The 18,215-nt window shown below is 46.2% G+C and overlaps 1 protein-coding gene across 2 annotated transcripts in view; it reads left to right on the forward strand.

Moving 5' to 3' along the window:
- Positions 1-217: 217 nt before the first annotated feature.
- The window catches only part of MAP2K3 (mitogen-activated protein kinase kinase 3), a 68,699-nt gene continuing 50,701 nt past the window's right edge, over positions 218-18,215 (forward strand). Inside the window, exon 1 of one of the 2 annotated variants that reach the window (XM_035131094.3) lies at positions 218-421. In XM_035131094.3, the coding sequence (XP_034986985.1) occupies positions 406-421 (16 nt within the window). In that variant the 5' untranslated portion in view covers positions 218-405. Of the gene's footprint in view, positions 422-1,241; positions 1,263-18,215 lie in introns of those variants that run through there. The other variant, XM_088656477.1, reaches the window with a different exon arrangement.

Below are 18,215 nucleotides of genomic sequence, written 5' to 3' on the forward strand. Positions count from 1 at the left end.
GCGCGAGCGCCTTCCGCCTTGCGCAGAGATCACCGCGCCGCAGGTGACTGGGATTCCCTGCAGGGCTACCTGGGTATAAAAGGTAGAGATGGGGAAGGGGCGTGGCCTAAACACAACCCCGCCCCCTTCAGAGAAGGCAGCCAATGCGGGGGCAGAACGGATGGTCCTGGGCGGGGCCGGGGCTCCTTTTATGCAAGCTCGTCGCCGCCCCCCCCCTGCAAAGGCTGTGGCGCTTGATTCCCGGGAAGCGTGCGAGGCTGTTTGGACATGTCCTGGGTGCTGCCGGCGCGCGCCCTGCCCCGACGTCTCCCGCTGCCTCACCTGGGCGCCTAGCCGGATCTCATCGGGCGGAACCCGCGAGGAAGCAGCTCCCTCTCCCCCGCCGACCCACGCAGCCAGAGAGCCATGTCCCTTCCGAAAGGTAAGAAGAGAGGGATCTCGCGTGGGTCGTGCGAGTGGCAAGAGCTCTTTTGCGCCCCAGGCAGGCAAAGGCCAACTGCTTGCACCCACCCACGCACCCCACCCCAGTGCAAACTTCAGCGTTCAAAAACGGATGGCAGGAAACACACAGCACTCGAAACCGCCAAAAATTTGCAAGGATATAAGCAATGCAAGATCTCTTGCTGATCTCGAGTCTCCCAAATGCGAATGGAAATGTTTTAGCGCACAAGTCGAATGGAATAATGTTGTGACTCTGTATAAATTTGGCCTAACGATAGCTCTGGGTACTCCGAGAGCGGGATCTACCCGATTTTGCCCTCTTCCCTTTAAAACTGAAAGGTGGCCACACTTTTGTCTCTCTTTTTTATTACCTCTTACTGTTTTGTTTAACCGTTTTTAAAATGAGTTTTGAGTTCGTTGGTGAGATCGTTTGTCCCCGAACTTCCTTGATTGCGTTTTATTTTCAGTCATTATTATGCCAGTGCAATGTCTTGAGAATAGTGTTGAAAGGCAATTTGCCACCAGTACTATTAATTTAGTGATTATTAATGGTTTTGTGGTACAATAATATCTGGAAGGTGGCTTGCCTGGAGCATGATTGGTGCGAAATCGGAATCCTGCCCTCCTCTTTAGGTGTCAAATCTGAGTGTATTTTTCAATCCAAAATTGTATCGAGGTCTCTGTAATCCACTGTGGGTGCAAACAGGTGTGTGTGTTGTATTTTATGATGGTTGTATTACTGTATTATTTTTTGGTAGGAGGCAGAAATAATCCTCACTCTGCCCAATGTGTTGCATTGAACAAGGAATACTGCTTTTCTGGTAAGTTATTCAAAAGGGGAGTGATGCTAGACATCTTTTTGGATAAAGAAAATAAACAGGGCACTGATTCAGCTAAAGACTTGTAGAACGTCATGGAATATTGGTAGTATATAGCCTTCCTTTTCCCTACCCCAAACTGACCCCGAGTTATATATTTTGGGGTCACACTAGTGTGCGAGGGTCATTCAGTGTAGCCAAGAAATGGAATTTGAAAAGATGCTTCTGTATAAAATTTTGTATGAGCGATATTTATTTATTTGGAAGTTTGTATCCTGCCTTTCTTTGAGAAATAGACTTGACGTAGCTTACAGAAAAAGAAAAAAGGCATAAAATATGTTAATGAAACAGCTCAGATGGCTAAGAAACAAGTTCACGGCTTAAACCTAAGAGCAGGGTTTGAAAAACCAGTTAAGCATAAAAATAAAACAGACGTTGCTAAATTATTGGTAAAATTAAGAAAAGCTTGTCTGAAACTTGACAGAGGGAGCCAAAACAACCCTCTCTATAACATGTAAATTATTACATTTATGTCCCCCAGTTCCTTCAAGGAGCTCAAGGTGGTATAAGCTGAATCCTCCCTCTCCATTTTATCCTCACAACAACAACCCTATGAGGTAGGTTAGAGTAAGAGATGGAGACTGGCCTAAGGCTACCCGGTAAACTTCATGGCTGAGGAGGGATTTGAACTCTGGTCTCCCAGGGTTCTGGTTCACTATACCACACTGTTTTGTGTTATAAGTAATGCGTATCTTATAAATGTGTGTGTCATCTTTATCTGTGCATATAAACATGAGGGGCAGTGTGGTGCAGCGGTTAGAGCTGCCAGTTTCATAGCGACTGGCTTTGCAGGGTTGTTGTGAAGATAAAGTGGGTGAGTTGAGTTCCTTAAGAAGCTGGGTTGCAGAATGGTGGTATAAGGCACAAATGTATGCAGAAAACAGAAGGCCTTGCTTGCCACTACGAGCTTCACAGGCATTTCTTCCCTTGTGCCGCGTCAGTTCTTTCTACAGATGTTTCATATTTCTGCTCTTATCATCACAGGCTGCGTGAGCTTCGCTCTGTGTCATGCAGCAGCCCTGAGCTGTAACTCAGCCTTGGTGGGATGGGCAGATAGCGTCATGCTTTTGTTTTGGAACGCTTGCTCACGTTTCTGTTTCCAAACCCAAAACTCGGCCCTCTTTGCTTGAGATCTGGCTGCTTGTTCTTGACTGCCTGAACTCTGTCCAAGGGGCAAGATATTGCACAGCTCCTGTGGTCCTCGCCGCACGTCAGAGGGCTCAGGGCAGAATAAGAGACATGCTTGGGGAAAGGCCCTGGCTCACCGGTAGAGCTGCCGCCTTGCATGCAGAAAGTCCCAGGTTCAATCCCTGGGATCACCAGGTAGGGTTGGGAATGTTGCCTGCCTGAATCCCTGGAGAGGTGCTGCTGGTCATCATAGACAATAGATGTAGCTGGATAAAAACCAATGGTCTGATCTGGTATAAGGCAGCTTCCTTTCCTGCTATTAGTAAGTGGCTGGAGAATGCAGTGGCTGACAGCAGTACAGAGATAGAGGGCAAGAATCAGTCGGAATATATTGACCGTATCTCTCTCTTGCCACTGGCAACAAGGGATATGGGGAGATGCTTTTAAAGCCCTGTGGCTCTGGCGAGGTGGAGTCTGTGGCCTATGTCCTGTACTGGACAAAATCTTTATCAAACGCCTCTTATTTGGAAGCTACAGCTGCTCCAGAATGCTCCAGCCCGGCTGCTGACTGGCGCCTGTTCCAGAGAGCATAGAATTGTAGAGCTGGAAGAGAGCACACGTAGATAACTTCGTCCAACCCCTGCAAGGCAGGAATCTTTTGCCCACTGTGGGACTTGAACCCACAACCCTGAGATTAAGAGTCTCGTGCTGTACCAACTGAGCTATCCCAGGTCATGAAAACAATTGCACAATTCAAAGTGTTCGTTGTGACCTCTGAAGCCCTATGTGACTTGGGCCCAGGCTCCCTGAGAAAATGTGCCTCCCTATATATGAGCCTGCCTGGGTGCTAGGATCCTCGGCTGACCACCTTCTGTCGGTCCCATGAGCATCTGAAGCGCATGGTTGGCGGTGACATGACAGGGAGCCTTTTCCCGTGGCTCCAACTTTGTGGAATTCCCTCCCAGGAGAGGTTAGACTGGCTCCGTCCTTGGCAGGCTATTCAGATGGCCCCAGTGTCCAAAATTAGCCAGGCACCGGGTGTGTTTTGCCATCCAGCAGCCATTTATGTGATGGGTGGTGGAAGGTCCTAATAGAGGTTTGGGCTTTGCTCCTGAGGACATAAAATGGACACACATTTCACGATGCTATAAGATTATTCCTTCCTTTAGTCCGGGTTGGAGCATGGCCTGAGGAGGGTCCCAAGGACCAGAGAGAGAGGTTGTGTGGGGGTGTCATTTATCTCCTGGGACTAAGGTTCAGCATCCCTGTCCTGCGCCTAGAATTTCCAAGGCTGCAAAATCTGGAAAACAGCTTGGTTTGTGCCGACACTGCAGTTAATTGTACAAAAAACATATATTGGGCTGCAATTCCATGCCCATCGAATAAACCCCATTGAGCACAGTGGGAATTGTAAGCGTGTAAAAATGGAATCGTGTTTGACACTTTTGACCGGGCAGCACGCCTGAGCTGTGTGTGCCTGTGTGTGTTCTGCTTAAGATAAAAAATAAAAAATTTAAATACAAGGGAATGTCCCTTTCTGGGATTACAGTTGGAACAAGAATGCTTCGTTATTTGTTAATTCCCCACATCAAAGGCCGGGGAACCCTTTTAAGTACTCTGTTAATGACTACTGGGGTATGGCCCGCACGTTGTTTGCATAGTTAGGCATAATAGAGTAATTACTACTTGCGTAACTGGCAAGAAGAGAGAGAGAGAGACGGCTAGATACTGAAAATGTTCTTTGCGTTTCGGTGTTCTCATTTGCCAGGCCTTGCTTTATGGCAGGCTCGTAAATAGCAGCTTGCCCGATTTGCCTGCGGTGGGTAAGAATCTCTTGCCTGCAACTGAACTGGGCGAATTTTGAAAATTGGAGGACAGTTGTCCATCAATGACTAACATACCGTAGGTATGTGCAGGCAGGCAGGTGAGTCAACAAATATGTATGGGCAGGCAATGTTTTTCTGGTTGGGCTAAGTAACTTTGCTGCGAGGGTGAGGAAGCTGTGGGCCTCTCCAGATGTTGATGGACTACAGCTTCCACAATCCCTGACCATTGGCCATGTTGGCTGGGGCTGATGGGAATTGGAGTCCAGGAACATCTGGAGCAGAGCTTTTCAAACTGTGTGTCATGACATGTTGGTGTGTTTGGCTGCAGTGTGTAGGTGCGTCACACTCACTGTACTCATCCCGGCCCTGGAAAGGGGTTAGTTTAACCCAGACTTCCTTAACCTCGGCCCTCCAGATATTTTTGGCCTACAACTCCCATGATCCCTAGCTAGCAGAACCAGTGGTCAGGGATGATGGGAATTGTAGTCTCAAAACATCTGGAGGGCCGAGGTTGAGGAAGCCTGGTTTAACCTCCAGTTTGCTAGTAATACTGAACTCTTGCACTGCGAAATGATACATGTCTAAAAAGTGTGTCACCCGACAAGAAAAGTTTGGAAAGCTCTGATCTGGAGGGTCATACTTTCCTCATCTCTGTATTAATGGACCGAATCCTCTACCTCTGAGCTACAGTCTTTGGAATAGAGTTTTGTTGGAGACAGCCAGGAGCATTTGGAAATGCCTCAAATGCTGGTGTGATAAAAGCAAGTGGTTGCTGTGTTGTAAAAATCGGTCCTTAATATCCTTTCGGCACATACTTGGAGGCCTGTCATCGCCCACTTCCCTTTTGGCACCTTTGCAGAAATCTCTTTGGCGGGTGAGAATGCCCAAAAGTGACACAGGAAGCCACTTAATGAAGTGGGGTAATTTATTTGGACCATTAAAAAAAAAAACTCTAAACGTCTCCAAAACCACTTTGTATGTGGATTTTTAAATAAGTCGGAAATGGAAAGCTATAGGGTCATTGTGCCATTTTTTTAAAAGTGTGTATCTGCTTATCTTACTTGTCAAACTGCAAAATGAACGGAAAGTGGTTTGCAGCAATAGAATACTTGGTCAATATATTAAAAACTATACATTAAAGATTAAGGAAGATTAACAGATCGTGAAGCTGAGGCTCCAATACTTTGGCCACCTCATGAGAAGAGAAGACTCCCTGGAAAAGACCCTGATGCTGGGAAAGATTGAGGGCACTAGGAGAAGGGGACGACAGAGGACGAGATGGTTGGACAGTGTTCTCGAAGCTACGAACATGAGTTTGACCAAACTGCGGGAGGCAGTGCAAGACAGGAGTGCCTGGCGTGCTATGGTCCATGGGGTCACGAAGAGTCGGACACGACTAAACGACTAAACAACAACAACAACCAAGATTAAGGTTACCAGACCTCCAGGTTTGTCTTCCCCTGACGGGTGGACGGCTTGAATCTCCAGGTGGGTGAGAGTGCCTGAAGAAGTGTGCATGCACACGACAGCTCATACCTATGACAAACTTAGTTGGTCTCTAAGATGCTACTGGAAGGATTTTTTATTTTTATTTTGACTGCCTTTAATAGAGTAAAAGAATATTAAGAAGATCATGCATGTTATTTGTGAGCTTTAGCCTGGCAGGACTTGGCTGCAAATTATAGCATAGAACCTCTGGGAGACCTGTCATCCTCTGCTCCCCTCTCCCAATTAACCTCCATCTCCAGGGCCTGTCCCTGTGACATCACCAAGTCTCAGGCTTTGGCCCTGAAATCTCAGGATCTGGGATGCTCCTGAGCTGGCAATCTCATTGAAGATACATAAATCAGCAGTCGTGGAAGAGCATGATGAGCCCCAAGTAGAAATAAATGACAGAAATCCTGATGCAGGTGTCTCGCCACTGATGGGGGTTACATTCCCAGGTACCACACGTATACGTGAAATCGTGTATAGTGGGGAACACCATCTAAAAAGCCGAACTCGGTCCCAAATTCACAAAAAAAAACCACCAAACTCCACCACAACAATCCAAACTCTAGCTTTCCCTCCAAACTCTAGCTTTCCACAGTTCTCAAACGTTGGTGCAAAGGCTCATGGGATTGCAAGCTGTGTTCCCACTCTTTTTGCGCCATTTTTGCTATTTAAATATTTCGGTTGCACGTGAGTCAAAATGCATGTTAAGTGGGGGAAACGTTCGGAAACCAAGGTGCAGCTTCCGATTGACTGCAGGAAACTCCTGCAGCCAATCGGAAGCCACATCGGAAATTCGGGTTCCAAAGAACGTTTGCAAACAGGAACACTCGATTCCGGGATTGCGACGTTCGAGAGCCCAAAGCGTTTGAGTCGCAAGGCGTTCGCAAACCAAGGTACAGCTGTATTAGCATCACATGCAAAAACCACCACCATAACCTTGTGTTAACCGAGCAGCTAAAGACATGCAACGACCTGGGCTGTTTCCCACATAAACATGCAACAGGTTGTCAAAGAAAAGATAGCTGCAGTATGCTCTTTCTGTAAGCTAATCCATGGTCAGTCTTAGTTCAGGGGTGGGGAACTTGTGGCTTTCCCAGTATTGCTGGATCAATATGTTTCTGACCGTTGCCCAAGGGGCTGACGGAAATTGTTGTCAGTTACCTGTGCATTCCTATAGGTGTCTACTCAGAAGTAAGCCCCATTAATGGAATTGGGTTAATATTGGGTTAATGGAATAATAATGGAATAATATTAAGAGCAACAACAATAAATATAATTAATAATAATAATAATAATAATAATAATAATAATAATAGGTTAATGGAATAATGGGTTAATGGAATTAATGGAAGTTTTTATAGGATTGCACTGAAAATCCCCACTGATTGGACTTTATTGGATGCTCACCCATAAGAAAACACTACTTTGGGCTATTATGAATAAAAGCCTTTAATATATTCATATATTAATACAGCAAACTTATTTTTATGATAAGTATCCGATCTTCATCAGTTTAAAGCAGCAGAATATTTTCTTGGAGAAGCAACATCACTGGATGTGATCAAAGTATGGTCCTTTCAATGGCTATTATCTATTAGCTTTACAAATAATACTGTATCTTGTGCTGCTGCTTGTGTGTGTGTTTGCTTATCCTCATGTGGAAAGGATGCTGGAGAATTATCACCTATGCAGGTGAGTGAGCCTGGAAGGCATCACTGGCTTGTCAGGTGCCTTTACAGGTAAGTGTGATGACAAGGACCTTGAATGATTTTTTCAAAACATAGGAAGCTGCCTTATACCTGAGTCAGACCATTAGTCCATGTAGGTCAGTATTGTCTACACTGGCTGGCAGGAGCCCTCAAGGGCTTCAGGAAGGAGTCTCTCCCAGCCCTATGTGGAGATGTCAGAGATTAAATCTGGGCCCTTCTGCCTGCATAGCAAATGCTTTACTCCAGAGCCCTATGGAAGGAAATTATATTTTCAACACTGCTGCTGGAAGTTTCGAGGTGAATTTGGAAAGTGGTTTTGTCTTAATTGTGTTTTTTGGGGACTATTTTAAATACGTAAAGGCATTATATTATAAAATCTTATTATTTTTATCTTTTGTTCACCTCCTTTTGGCAACTCCTGCAGCCAAGCTGATGCCACAAACGCATTGCTCTGCTTTCCTTTTCGTTCAAATATATTCTATTCAATTCCCACAGATTTCACATATAATTCCAATACGCAATACAGTCGTACCTCGGATCCGTTCCGGAAGTCCATCCAACTTCTGAAATGTTCGACTTCCAAAGCGCGGCTTCCAATTGGCTGCAGGAAGCTCCTGCAGCCAATCGAAAGCTGCAGAAGCCCCATTGGATGTTCAGCTTCCAAAAGAACGTTCGAAAACCGGAACACTCACTTCCGGTTTTCGATCGTTCGGGAGCCGGAACGTTAGACTCCCAAGGCGTTGGGGAGCCGAGGTACGACTATAATTCTTTCCTATGTTTTATCAACTTCTCATCCTGTTTTCCGATTTCCCCCCTACCTCTTTGATGCACCCCATCTTCCTTCTTTTGTATCCTAATCACAGTACAATAATTTCTAAATCTTTCCATTGCTCATAACTCAAAATCCTGCTTGCGTATTCATCATATTATAATATCCCTTTAAATGCACTGCTTTCTTTTGGACCACATCAGCAAGACCAAGTGGGGTGCCTTGTTGTTTGAGCAGCCCAGCACCTCTGTAATAATTTTTTAATAATAATACTAATAATACTAATAATAATTATTTATACCCTGCCCATCTCTGGCTGGCTTTCCCCAGCCACTCTGGGAGGCTTGCAGCAAAATATAAAAACGTAATAAAGTGTCAAACATTTAAAACTCCTCAATATGTACAGGGCTGCCTTCCATACACACTGCTGAAGTTTGCGCCTGGGGCAGATGGATGTCAACAGCAATTTCTGTCCCACTTTTCTTCCATCCTGGACCTCAGATCAGCATAGCTCCTGTTCTGAGATGGTCACCCACCCAGATACTGACCAGAGGCAGACCTACTTTGCTTCAGCAGGCCCTCTTGCATCTTCAGACCAAAACCTAGGACCGTATTGTGAACTGCTGTGGTATATATTTGCAAAAAGAAGTAGAATATACAGCCGTCTTAAAGCAGGTGTAGCAAATATTGCACACCCTCCAGTTGTTGTTGGACTCCAATTCCCATCAGCCACTACTAGCATAGCCAATGGTTGCAATCCGGAGGGGCCCCACATTGGGCATCACTGCCATAAATGAATAAAAAAACCACTTCCTTCTGAATCCAGTTAAGCTCATGCATAAATGCTGGCCATTGCATCTTTATTAAGCCCTCGACTTGAGGAAAGGAAGTGAGCTGGAGTCAGGATGGAAGTTTCCGTTGTGTACTTTAGTTATTATTATTTAGAAAGACAGGGTGCGAGGTAGCATGGTGTAGTGGCTAGAGCACTGGTCTAGGACAGGCCTAGGGGTGATGGGAATTGTACAGTCCAACAATGCTTGGAGATGCCATAGGTTTCCTGGCTTTCTAGCGTAACCTACTTCACAAAGTGGCTGCGAGCGGGGTGTGTGTGTGGGAAATGGGGTGGCTGTGGAGAAATAATTGTCTATGCTACCTTGAACTCCTTGGAGATATGGCAGGATAAAAGTGTAGTTATGGCATGGAGTTGTGGTATGTAGCACCAGAACTGGAGGGCGTTGCCATGTTCTGTTCTGAAGGGAGTAAAATGGTGCAATAACTACATCAGGGCAATTCCTTTATTTGGACCAGGGGTCCCCAAACTAAGGCCCGGGGGCCAGATGCGGCCCAATCACCTTCTAAATCCGGCCCATGGATGGCCCAGGAATCAGCATGTTTTTATATGAGTTGAATGTGTCCTTTTATTTAAAATGCATCTCTGGGTTATTAGTGGGGCCTGCCTGGTGTTTTTACTTGAGTAGAATGCATCTCTGGGTTATTTGTGGGGCATAAGAATTCATTCATAATTTTTTCCAAAATATAGTCCGGCCCCCCACAAGGTCTGAGGGACAGTGGACCGGCCCCCTGCTGAAAAAGTTTGTTGACCCCTGATTTGGACCAACCAAAATGTTGCAGAGGTGTGTCTGTGTATTTCGTTGTTCATCTTGCCTTTTTATCCCGCAGAATTCTCCAGGCTGCATGTTTAAATAAACCGTCAGGGAAGAGGGTAAGGAAGATTAAAATCTGGGCATGTGGGGAAAGTTCACAGGTCTACAGTTCATAATAATCCTCGGCTGGTATGCGGGCAGGAGTTTCTTTTGACACACCTGTCCCATCCTTTTCTGCCTTGAACATCCTATCTTTGTTTGCTTGGCAGGAAGCCCCGTGGATTGCAGTGAGATTTCTCCCAAGGAAATGTGTGAAGGATTGCGATCAACGGGTTTTCCATACCATTCACCCTCCCTAAACGTTCTCTCCCACATTTTCCTCCTCCCCAGTAACGCTTGTCAACACTGCATGGATTCTGAAGAGGTGGGTTGGGGTCGCCGAAGGCTTGCCATTGTGAATTCGTTGGTTCTTTGCCGTTTTCGCTGCAGCAAACTGACTGGCCCACCCACAGTGGTGGCCCGCGCCCATAGGTGCTTTTAGGGCGGAAGGCCGGGGGCCCCACAGTAGGCAGAGCCAAGATTGTTAGCTGGCCCCCTATTCTCCTCACAAGGTTCCCAGAATTCCCTGGGAAGAGGAATGGACTGTTTAAACATAACAAACTCCTGCTCCCAGGATTCTTTGCAGGAAGCCATGACAGTTTTGGGGTGCCCAAACTTTTTTCAAAGAGGGCCAGATTTGATGGACATGCATGAGGGCTGACCAAAGTTGTTGAGCTTTTTTTTTAGGATTAGGCCTCTAAATTTTGGATTTTGGACATGCCTGGTTTAAAGTGTTACAATACCGCTTTAAACAAATAGTGTGTAGATGGAGGTGGGGGCAAAGGTGGACTCTGTCTTTCCCCATTAGGTATCCCACCGAAGTTTCAAGAACTGAGGGGGATTTTCATTCCGGTGAGGTGGTTTGCAGAATTCTTGCAGGGTTTCAGTGAGGGACGTCCCAACATGTCCCTGTGGGTTGAGCTGAGCTGTACGTGTGTGTGTGTGTGTGTTTAACCAGAGAGAATCCTGATTTGCATTTCCTGTCTTATTGACGTGTAACCCTCTTATGAGTCAGCACCGTCATGTTTCTGAATGAAGAAGCTGATTCACCAGCAGAAGTGTGTAGGCTGGGCCCGGCTTCCTGGTCCTTGAAGCAAGCGGCTCTGCCTTTTAAAGGGGAAAAATGGTGTGGCCTTGAGTTGTGACAAGGTTTACAGTGCAAGTATGAGGATAGATCCCAACTGGTCCAGTTTCTGCTCCCCTCATGTGGTGGAGGTATGGCTTCGGGGGCGAACGTTGGTAGTATGGCTCTCTGAGCAAGGACAAAATTAGGTGCCCCCCCACCTCTTATTCGCCTTTTTTCAACTAAATACTCACATTCCAACCCACCCCACCCCGAAGTTCACTTTTTGGAGAAAAAGAGAGAGGACTAAGTGCAATTAAAAATAATGAATTCAAATTTCTAAGCCTGGTGCCTGCAAGTTATTTGTGGGGCCTGTCTCTCCTACCCCATCCCTCCCTGGGATGGGTCGGCACCCAACAGGCAAAAGGCATTCCTTGTGCAGAAAATAGAAGAACTGGGTAGAGGGCATTAGATTTCTTCCTTTGTTTAAAAGCAGCTTGAGCTTTTTAATGTGGCATTGCACAGCCGAGCTATCTGCAGAGTAGAATCATATGGTGCAGTAGGAGATATTGGGAACTAACAAGACCTGATTGTTCCCCCAAATATTATTTATTTATTTGTGCACCACCCATCTGTCTGGGTTGCCCTGGCCACTCTGGGCGGCTTGCAACAAAATATTAAAAACACAATAAAACGGGTTGGCAAGGTTTACCCATGATTTACGGCATCTGTGTCTGTGTAGATGTGATTTCTGGTGCTGCGGAAGCGAGTCCCTGCGCATGGGGACTCGTTGAGTGGGCGGCTCGGTTTGGGGGTAGCTTGTGGGCCGGTTAAACGACCCCCGAGGGCCGCTTGTGGCCCATGGGCCTTAGGTAGTGGCATCCGCCCTGTGGAACGCCCTCCCGCCAGATGTCAAAAAGAAAAATAACTACCAGACTTTTGGAGGACATCTGAAGGCAGCCCTGTTTAGGGAAGCTTTTAATCTTTAAGAAATTAGTGTATTCTAATATTTCTGTTGGAAGCCGCCCAGAGTGGCTGGGGAAACCCAGCCAGATGGGTAGGGTATAAATAATAATAATAATAATAATTATATAGGTTGCCTTCCCCTGCAATAAAACCTCAATAAAACCACAACAAAAACTTCCCTTTACAGGACAGCCTTCAGAGGTCTTCTAAAAATCAGGTGTTTATTCCCTTGACATCTGATGGGAAGCTGTTCCACAGGGAGGGTGTGATGACTTAACGTAACCTCTCCACTGAGAATATTGATCTGTTGGTAGAACAAGGTCTTGGTTTTGGTCATTAACATAGTTAAAGAAAGGGGGCCCTTGTGTCTTCAAAGGGGTCTCTCTTCATTATGCCTTTAATTGCCCTCTTGTGTCTGCTGAGAGGTTCCTTGAAACTACACTTCTTGCAATGAGGGAACTGCCAGAAGGCCCTCCGGGAGTCTGGACCTATGTGTCCAGACTGAATCATGGGGTTGGAGATGGTCCTTCAGTGTTACTATATTTTAATGCACAAACAGACAGCTTGAAACGGGCATCAACTGCATAACGCTAGTTGGCCAAGAGATTGTCCCACCTTGGAGAAACTCTGCTCCGTTGCATCCGTCACGTTGTGATATTAGAATCATAGAATCATAGAGTTGGAAGAGACCACAAGGGCCATCCAGTCCAACCCCCTGCCAAGCAGGAAACACCATCAAAGCATTCCTGACAGATGGCTGTCAAGCCTCTGCTTAAAGACCTCCAAAGAAGGAGACTCCACCACACTCCTTGGCAGCAAATTCCACTGCCGAACAGCTCTTACTGTCAGGAAGTTCTTCCTAATGTTTAGGTGGAATTTTCTTTCTTGTTGTTTGAATCCGTTGCTCCGTGTCCGCTTCTCAGGAGCAGCAGAAAACAACCTTTCTCCCTCCTCTATATCACATCCTTTTATATATTTGAACATGGCTATCATATCACCCCTTAACCTTCTCTTCTCCAGGCTAAACATACCCAGCTCCCTAAGCCGTTCCTCATAAGGCATCGTTTCCAGGCCTTTGATTAATTGGTTGGCGCTGTCAAATTCTATAGTTCCATCGAGGGAGAAGTGTCCCAAACGTGTCCTGGTAGCCTAACTCAAATTGGTCTGGTGCATTGCTGAAGCATAAATGGAGAGAGTGCCCTAATAATAATAATAATAATAATAATAATAATAATAATAATAAATAATTTATTTGTATCCTGCCCATCTGGCTGGGTCTCCCCAGCCACTCTGGGTGGGTCCAAATCGAGTATTAAAACAATACAGCATCAAACATTAAAAACTTCCCTAAACAGGGCTGCCTTCAGATGCCTTTTAAAATTATTTTTAAAAGGCTTGGAAACAATGCCTTATGAGGAACGGCTTAGGGAGTTGGGCATGTTTAGCTTGGAGAAGAGAAAGTTAAGGGGTGATATGATAGCCATGTTCAAATATATGAAAGGATGTCATATAGAGGAGGGAGAAAGGTTGTTTTCTGCTGCTCCAGAGAAGCGGACACGGAGCAATGGATTTCAAACTACAAGAAAGAAGATTCCACCTCAACATTAGGAAGAACTTCCTGACAGTAAGAGCTGTTTGGCAGTGGAATTTGCTGCCAAGGAGTGTGGTGGAGTCTCCTTCTTTGGAGGTCTTTAAGCAGAGGCTTGATGGCCATATGTCAGGAATGCTTTGATGGTGTTTCCTGCTTGGAAGGGAGTTGGACTGGATGGCCCTTGTGGTCTCTTCCCACTCTGATTCTATGAAAATTAGGATAGCAAATACATATTTTACATATTATACATATCAATTTACATTTCAACAGGGGATGGGAGAAATATTCAAGCAACGGTATATACAAGTGATGAATACATGGGAAAGAATGCATGGGAAAGATAATAGAACATAGCTATGTAAACAACAACAACAACAACAACAACAACAACAATGTAAATCTAACTCTGATCAGGAGAACAATCTGCAACACAGCCAAGTGTCCATTGCGCCATTGTAAGGAGGTGGCATGCATGCACATACCTGAACTTGTGCTGTAAGTAAACCAGCCCCGAGTTTGCACAAGAGCTGAGATTCCTGACATCGAAACGAGCGTGCAACGTGGAAACGAGCCCCTAGCACAGCAGCCGTTTTAAATCTGTCCCACGCGACCCCACAAATTTGGTACATTTCCAGGTAAAAAAATGGGTCATGTTGTGATTCTATTAATAGAATGCGATGCATAAGAGAGGCAAGGCTTGTGTAGTGGGAGGCATTATCTCTGGGGAAACAAACAGTACCGTCTTGGAACTTGGGGAGGCAGGAAATTAATAGTGCAGCAAGCTGAAGGCCCTGTGCTGGGAATGGGGCAAGTTCCTTCCGGCTGGTGGTGGCTGCAGATAGTGGAAGGAAATGCGACAGGAAGAACGGACCATCAGGTGCCTGAGCTTCTCAAGTACGCCTGCAGCTCTTGAAACACACCAGTTCTTCCTTCCCCTTTCTGCACAATGAAAATGGAAGTGATTCTGAACCCTGAAGGCTAACCATGTTCCTTCTGGGAGGTGCTGATCTGGATCTTGTGCTCTGCACGAGAGGCAGTGTGGTGTAATGGTTAGTGTTGGACCTGAGAGACCAGGGTTCCAATCCCCACTCGGCCATGAAGCTCACAGGGTTGACCTCTCAGCCTAACCTACCTCACAGGGTTGTTGTGAGGATGAAATGAGGATTGTGCATTTCACCTGTAAGAGGAAGGGAGTACAGGGAACCCCCTCCTCTTATCAGGAGCAGCTCATCAACTAGCAGCCATGAGAGCGCAGACTCGGCAGAGGCAAGGCAGGAAGTGGAAAGAGGGGACCGGGGCTCTGACAGCCTGGGAGAGCATGAGCCCCACAGGCAGGAAAGGAGGGAAGAGAGCAGAGGGGAAAGGGAAAACATGGAGCGCAGACCTTTGCCCCCGGTTCCGGAATTAAGGAAGAGAAGGAAGGGGAGGAGACTGAGCGTCCCGCGACTATTATGTTGGAAGAGGGGGCGCAGGGGGGCAGTCCCGGATTCTGCGTCGGAATGAGCAGACTTGTTTCTTGGCCTCCCGTTACACTGTACATAGAGTGCACCAATAAAGACTGTTAAAAGACAAGCAGGTGGCGAGTCGTTACTCTAGAGTAGCCGCAATAACCTCTGACATCACCCTTGGAGACAAAAGTGGGATACAAACGCAACAACAACAACAAAAAAAAGCAAACACACCGCATTTTTTTTGCCCCATAAGACGCACCCGGCCATAGGACACACCTAGGTTTTTTTAGAGGAAGAAAACAAGAAGAAAAAAATATATATTTTGCTTTCTTGAATTGTCCTAGGCATAGCAGCCAACTCCTAGAGGCCTAGGTGCCTTTGCCCCCCATTAAATATTTGAGGAGGTCGTTCCCCCTCATGTTGATGGGCGTTGTCATTCATATAGTGTGCATGCACTTTTGTCTTGAGATCAATTGCAGCAGTTCTCAACCTGTGGGTCCCCAGAAGTTGTTGGACTACTACTCCCATCATCCCTCAACTCTCATCATCCCTGAGCTCTGGCCTTGCTAGCTAGGGGCAATGGGAGTTGTAGTTCAACAACATCTGGGGACCCACAGGTTGAGAAAGGCTGATACGGTATGTGAGGTGGGGCTTACCTGCTCCCCCCCCCCATATTTTATTCAAGTTGGAAGAGGGAGGGAGGGGAGGAAGGGGTGAGAGAGAGAAAGAAAGAGAAGGAAGGTGTGTGTGAGAGAGAGAGGGAGAGAGAGAGAGGAAGAGAGATGGAAGGGAGGAGGGAAGGGAGAGAGAGAGAGAGAAAGAGAGGGAGGGAGGGAGGGAAGAGAGAGAGAAGGAAGGAAAGAAGGGGTGAGAGAGAGAGAGAGAGAGAGAAGGAGAGAGAAAGAAAGAAGGAAAGGAAGGATGGAAGCTGGGAGGAGGGGCGGAAGGGGCTCCCTTCCATCTCTCCTCTCACCTTGTTCGCTGTCACGGAAGCAGCCAAGAGCCGGTTTCCCACTGCACGCGGCTCTGGCTCTGGTGTGGGCTCTGGCTCTCGCATTCGCTCCATAGGACGCATGGACTTTCCCCCTTCCTTTTGGGGAGGGAAAAAATTTGCGTCTTATGGAGCGAAAAATACGGTAAGTAGGGTCCTGCTGGATGAGGTCAAAGGCCCATCGAGTCCAGCATCTTTTATCACAGGGTGCAGCCAGTTGCTTGCCAGCAAGACCTGAGTGGAACACTTGTAATTCCCAGCAGCTGGTATTCAGAGGCAGACTGCCTGATAGCTCAGTTGGTTAGAGCGTGGGGCTGATAATGCCAAGGCTGCAGGTTTGATCCCCGTTTGGGACAACTGCATTTTCCTGCATTGCAGGGGGCTGGACTGATCCTCAGAGTCCCTACAATTCTATGACAGGATCCAGCCATTCTGGCTTGTAGCTATGGCAGCTGGGACATCCAGAAATCATAAAACAAAGCAGCTACATATTCTGCAAATAAGAACATTTAATAATAATAATAAATTGATTTATATACTGATCTTCACCAATCAAAAGATCCTAGTGTGGTGTACATCATTTAAATAATAAAAGCAAAATACAAAGCATAATAGATAGCATAATAATCATTTTGATATTATAGTGTACTTTGTTGCAAGAAGCCAAGTTGCAGGGAACCAGGCAGAGGGCCTTCTCGGTGGTGGCACCCGCCCTGTGGAATGCCCTCCCATCAGATGTCAGAGAAAAACAACTACAGTGGTACCTCTACTTACGAATTTAATGCCTTCCGAACGCACATTTGTAAGTCGAAAAAATTTGTAAGTCGAATCCCATAGGAATGCATTGGGATAAAAAAATTGTAAGTAGAAGCAATCCTATCTAAAAATTCGTAAGTAGAAAAAATCCTATCTAAACCGCATCCAAGATGATGGACGGAGCTCCATTCGTAAGTAGAAACATTCGTAAGTAGAGTTATTTGTAAGTAGAGGTACCACTACCAGATTTTTAGAAGACATCTGAAGGCAGCCCTGTTTAGGGAGGCTTTTAATGTTTAATAGATTATTGTATTTTACTTTTCTGTTGGAAGCCGCCCAGAGTGGCTGGGGAAACCCAGCCAGATGGGCGGGGTAGAAATAATAAATTATTAGAATATTATTACTGTTGGCATCCGTCTGTCTTGAGAGAAAATGGAGTGTGCCTCTGGCGGTCAAGTCAAACCACTGCATGATATACGACACTGGAATGTTTCAAAATAAAAAAATTCCTTCCAGTAGCACCTTAGAGACCACCTAAGTTTTTTTTTATTGGTATGAGCTTTCGTGTGCATCTTTCAGATATCTGAAGGTGCATGCACACGAAAGCTCATACCAATAACAAACTTAAAAGGTAAAGGGACTCATGACCGTTAGGTCCAGTCGCGGACGACTCTGGGGTTGCGGCACTCATCTTGCTTTACTGGCTGAGGGAGCCGGCATACAGCTTCCAGGTCATGTGGCCAGCATGACTAAGCCGCTTCTGGCGAACTAGAGCAGCGCAGGGAAACGCTGTTTACCTTCCCGCCAGAGCGGTACCTATTTATCTACTTGCACTTTGTGCTTTCGAAGTGCTAGGTTGGCAGGAGCAGGGACCGAACAACGGGAGCTCACCCTGTTGCGGGGATTCAAACTGCTGGCCTTCTGATCAGCAAGCCCTAGGCTCTGTGGTTTTAAGCAGAGTACCATACAAGGCAGCTAACCTGACTAGCCAAGCAGCCACTGATTGTTTCAACCTCCCCTGAATGTCCCCAATGCTCTGCAGTTCCTGGAAAGCTTTTGAACATGACACACGTGCAGAGTTCTCTCTCGCGTAGAGCAGGCTGCCTTGCTAGCTAGTTACAGACTTGCATTTCTGGAGTGCATTTGTTCAAGAGCTCCACATAGTGACTTGGGGTTTATTTTTAAAACAGTGTCGGAAGCATGCTTTTCTTTTTAAAATAAGTATCCCTTCTCCTTTTCTTTTGTTGAAATGTTTCATTTTTCCACCCGGCGTTGCCCATTTAATTCAAACTCAGTCAGCTAACAACACTTCCTGTTGACTCCCCTCCCTTATTGGCTGCCGTTTCGCAGACGCCAAATAAAGCAACAGTATATAAAGAGAGGAGGCTGCTGTGGAAAGAGCTTTTTGTGTGGGTGGCTCAGTTGTGAATGGGATCATAACTGCAGCTC

Source organism: Zootoca vivipara, chromosome 13 (genome assembly GCF_965207765.1).
Source record: "Zootoca vivipara chromosome 13, rZooViv2.hap1.1, whole genome shotgun sequence".
Classification (NCBI taxonomy): domain Eukaryota; kingdom Metazoa; phylum Chordata; class Lepidosauria; order Squamata; family Lacertidae; genus Zootoca; species Zootoca vivipara.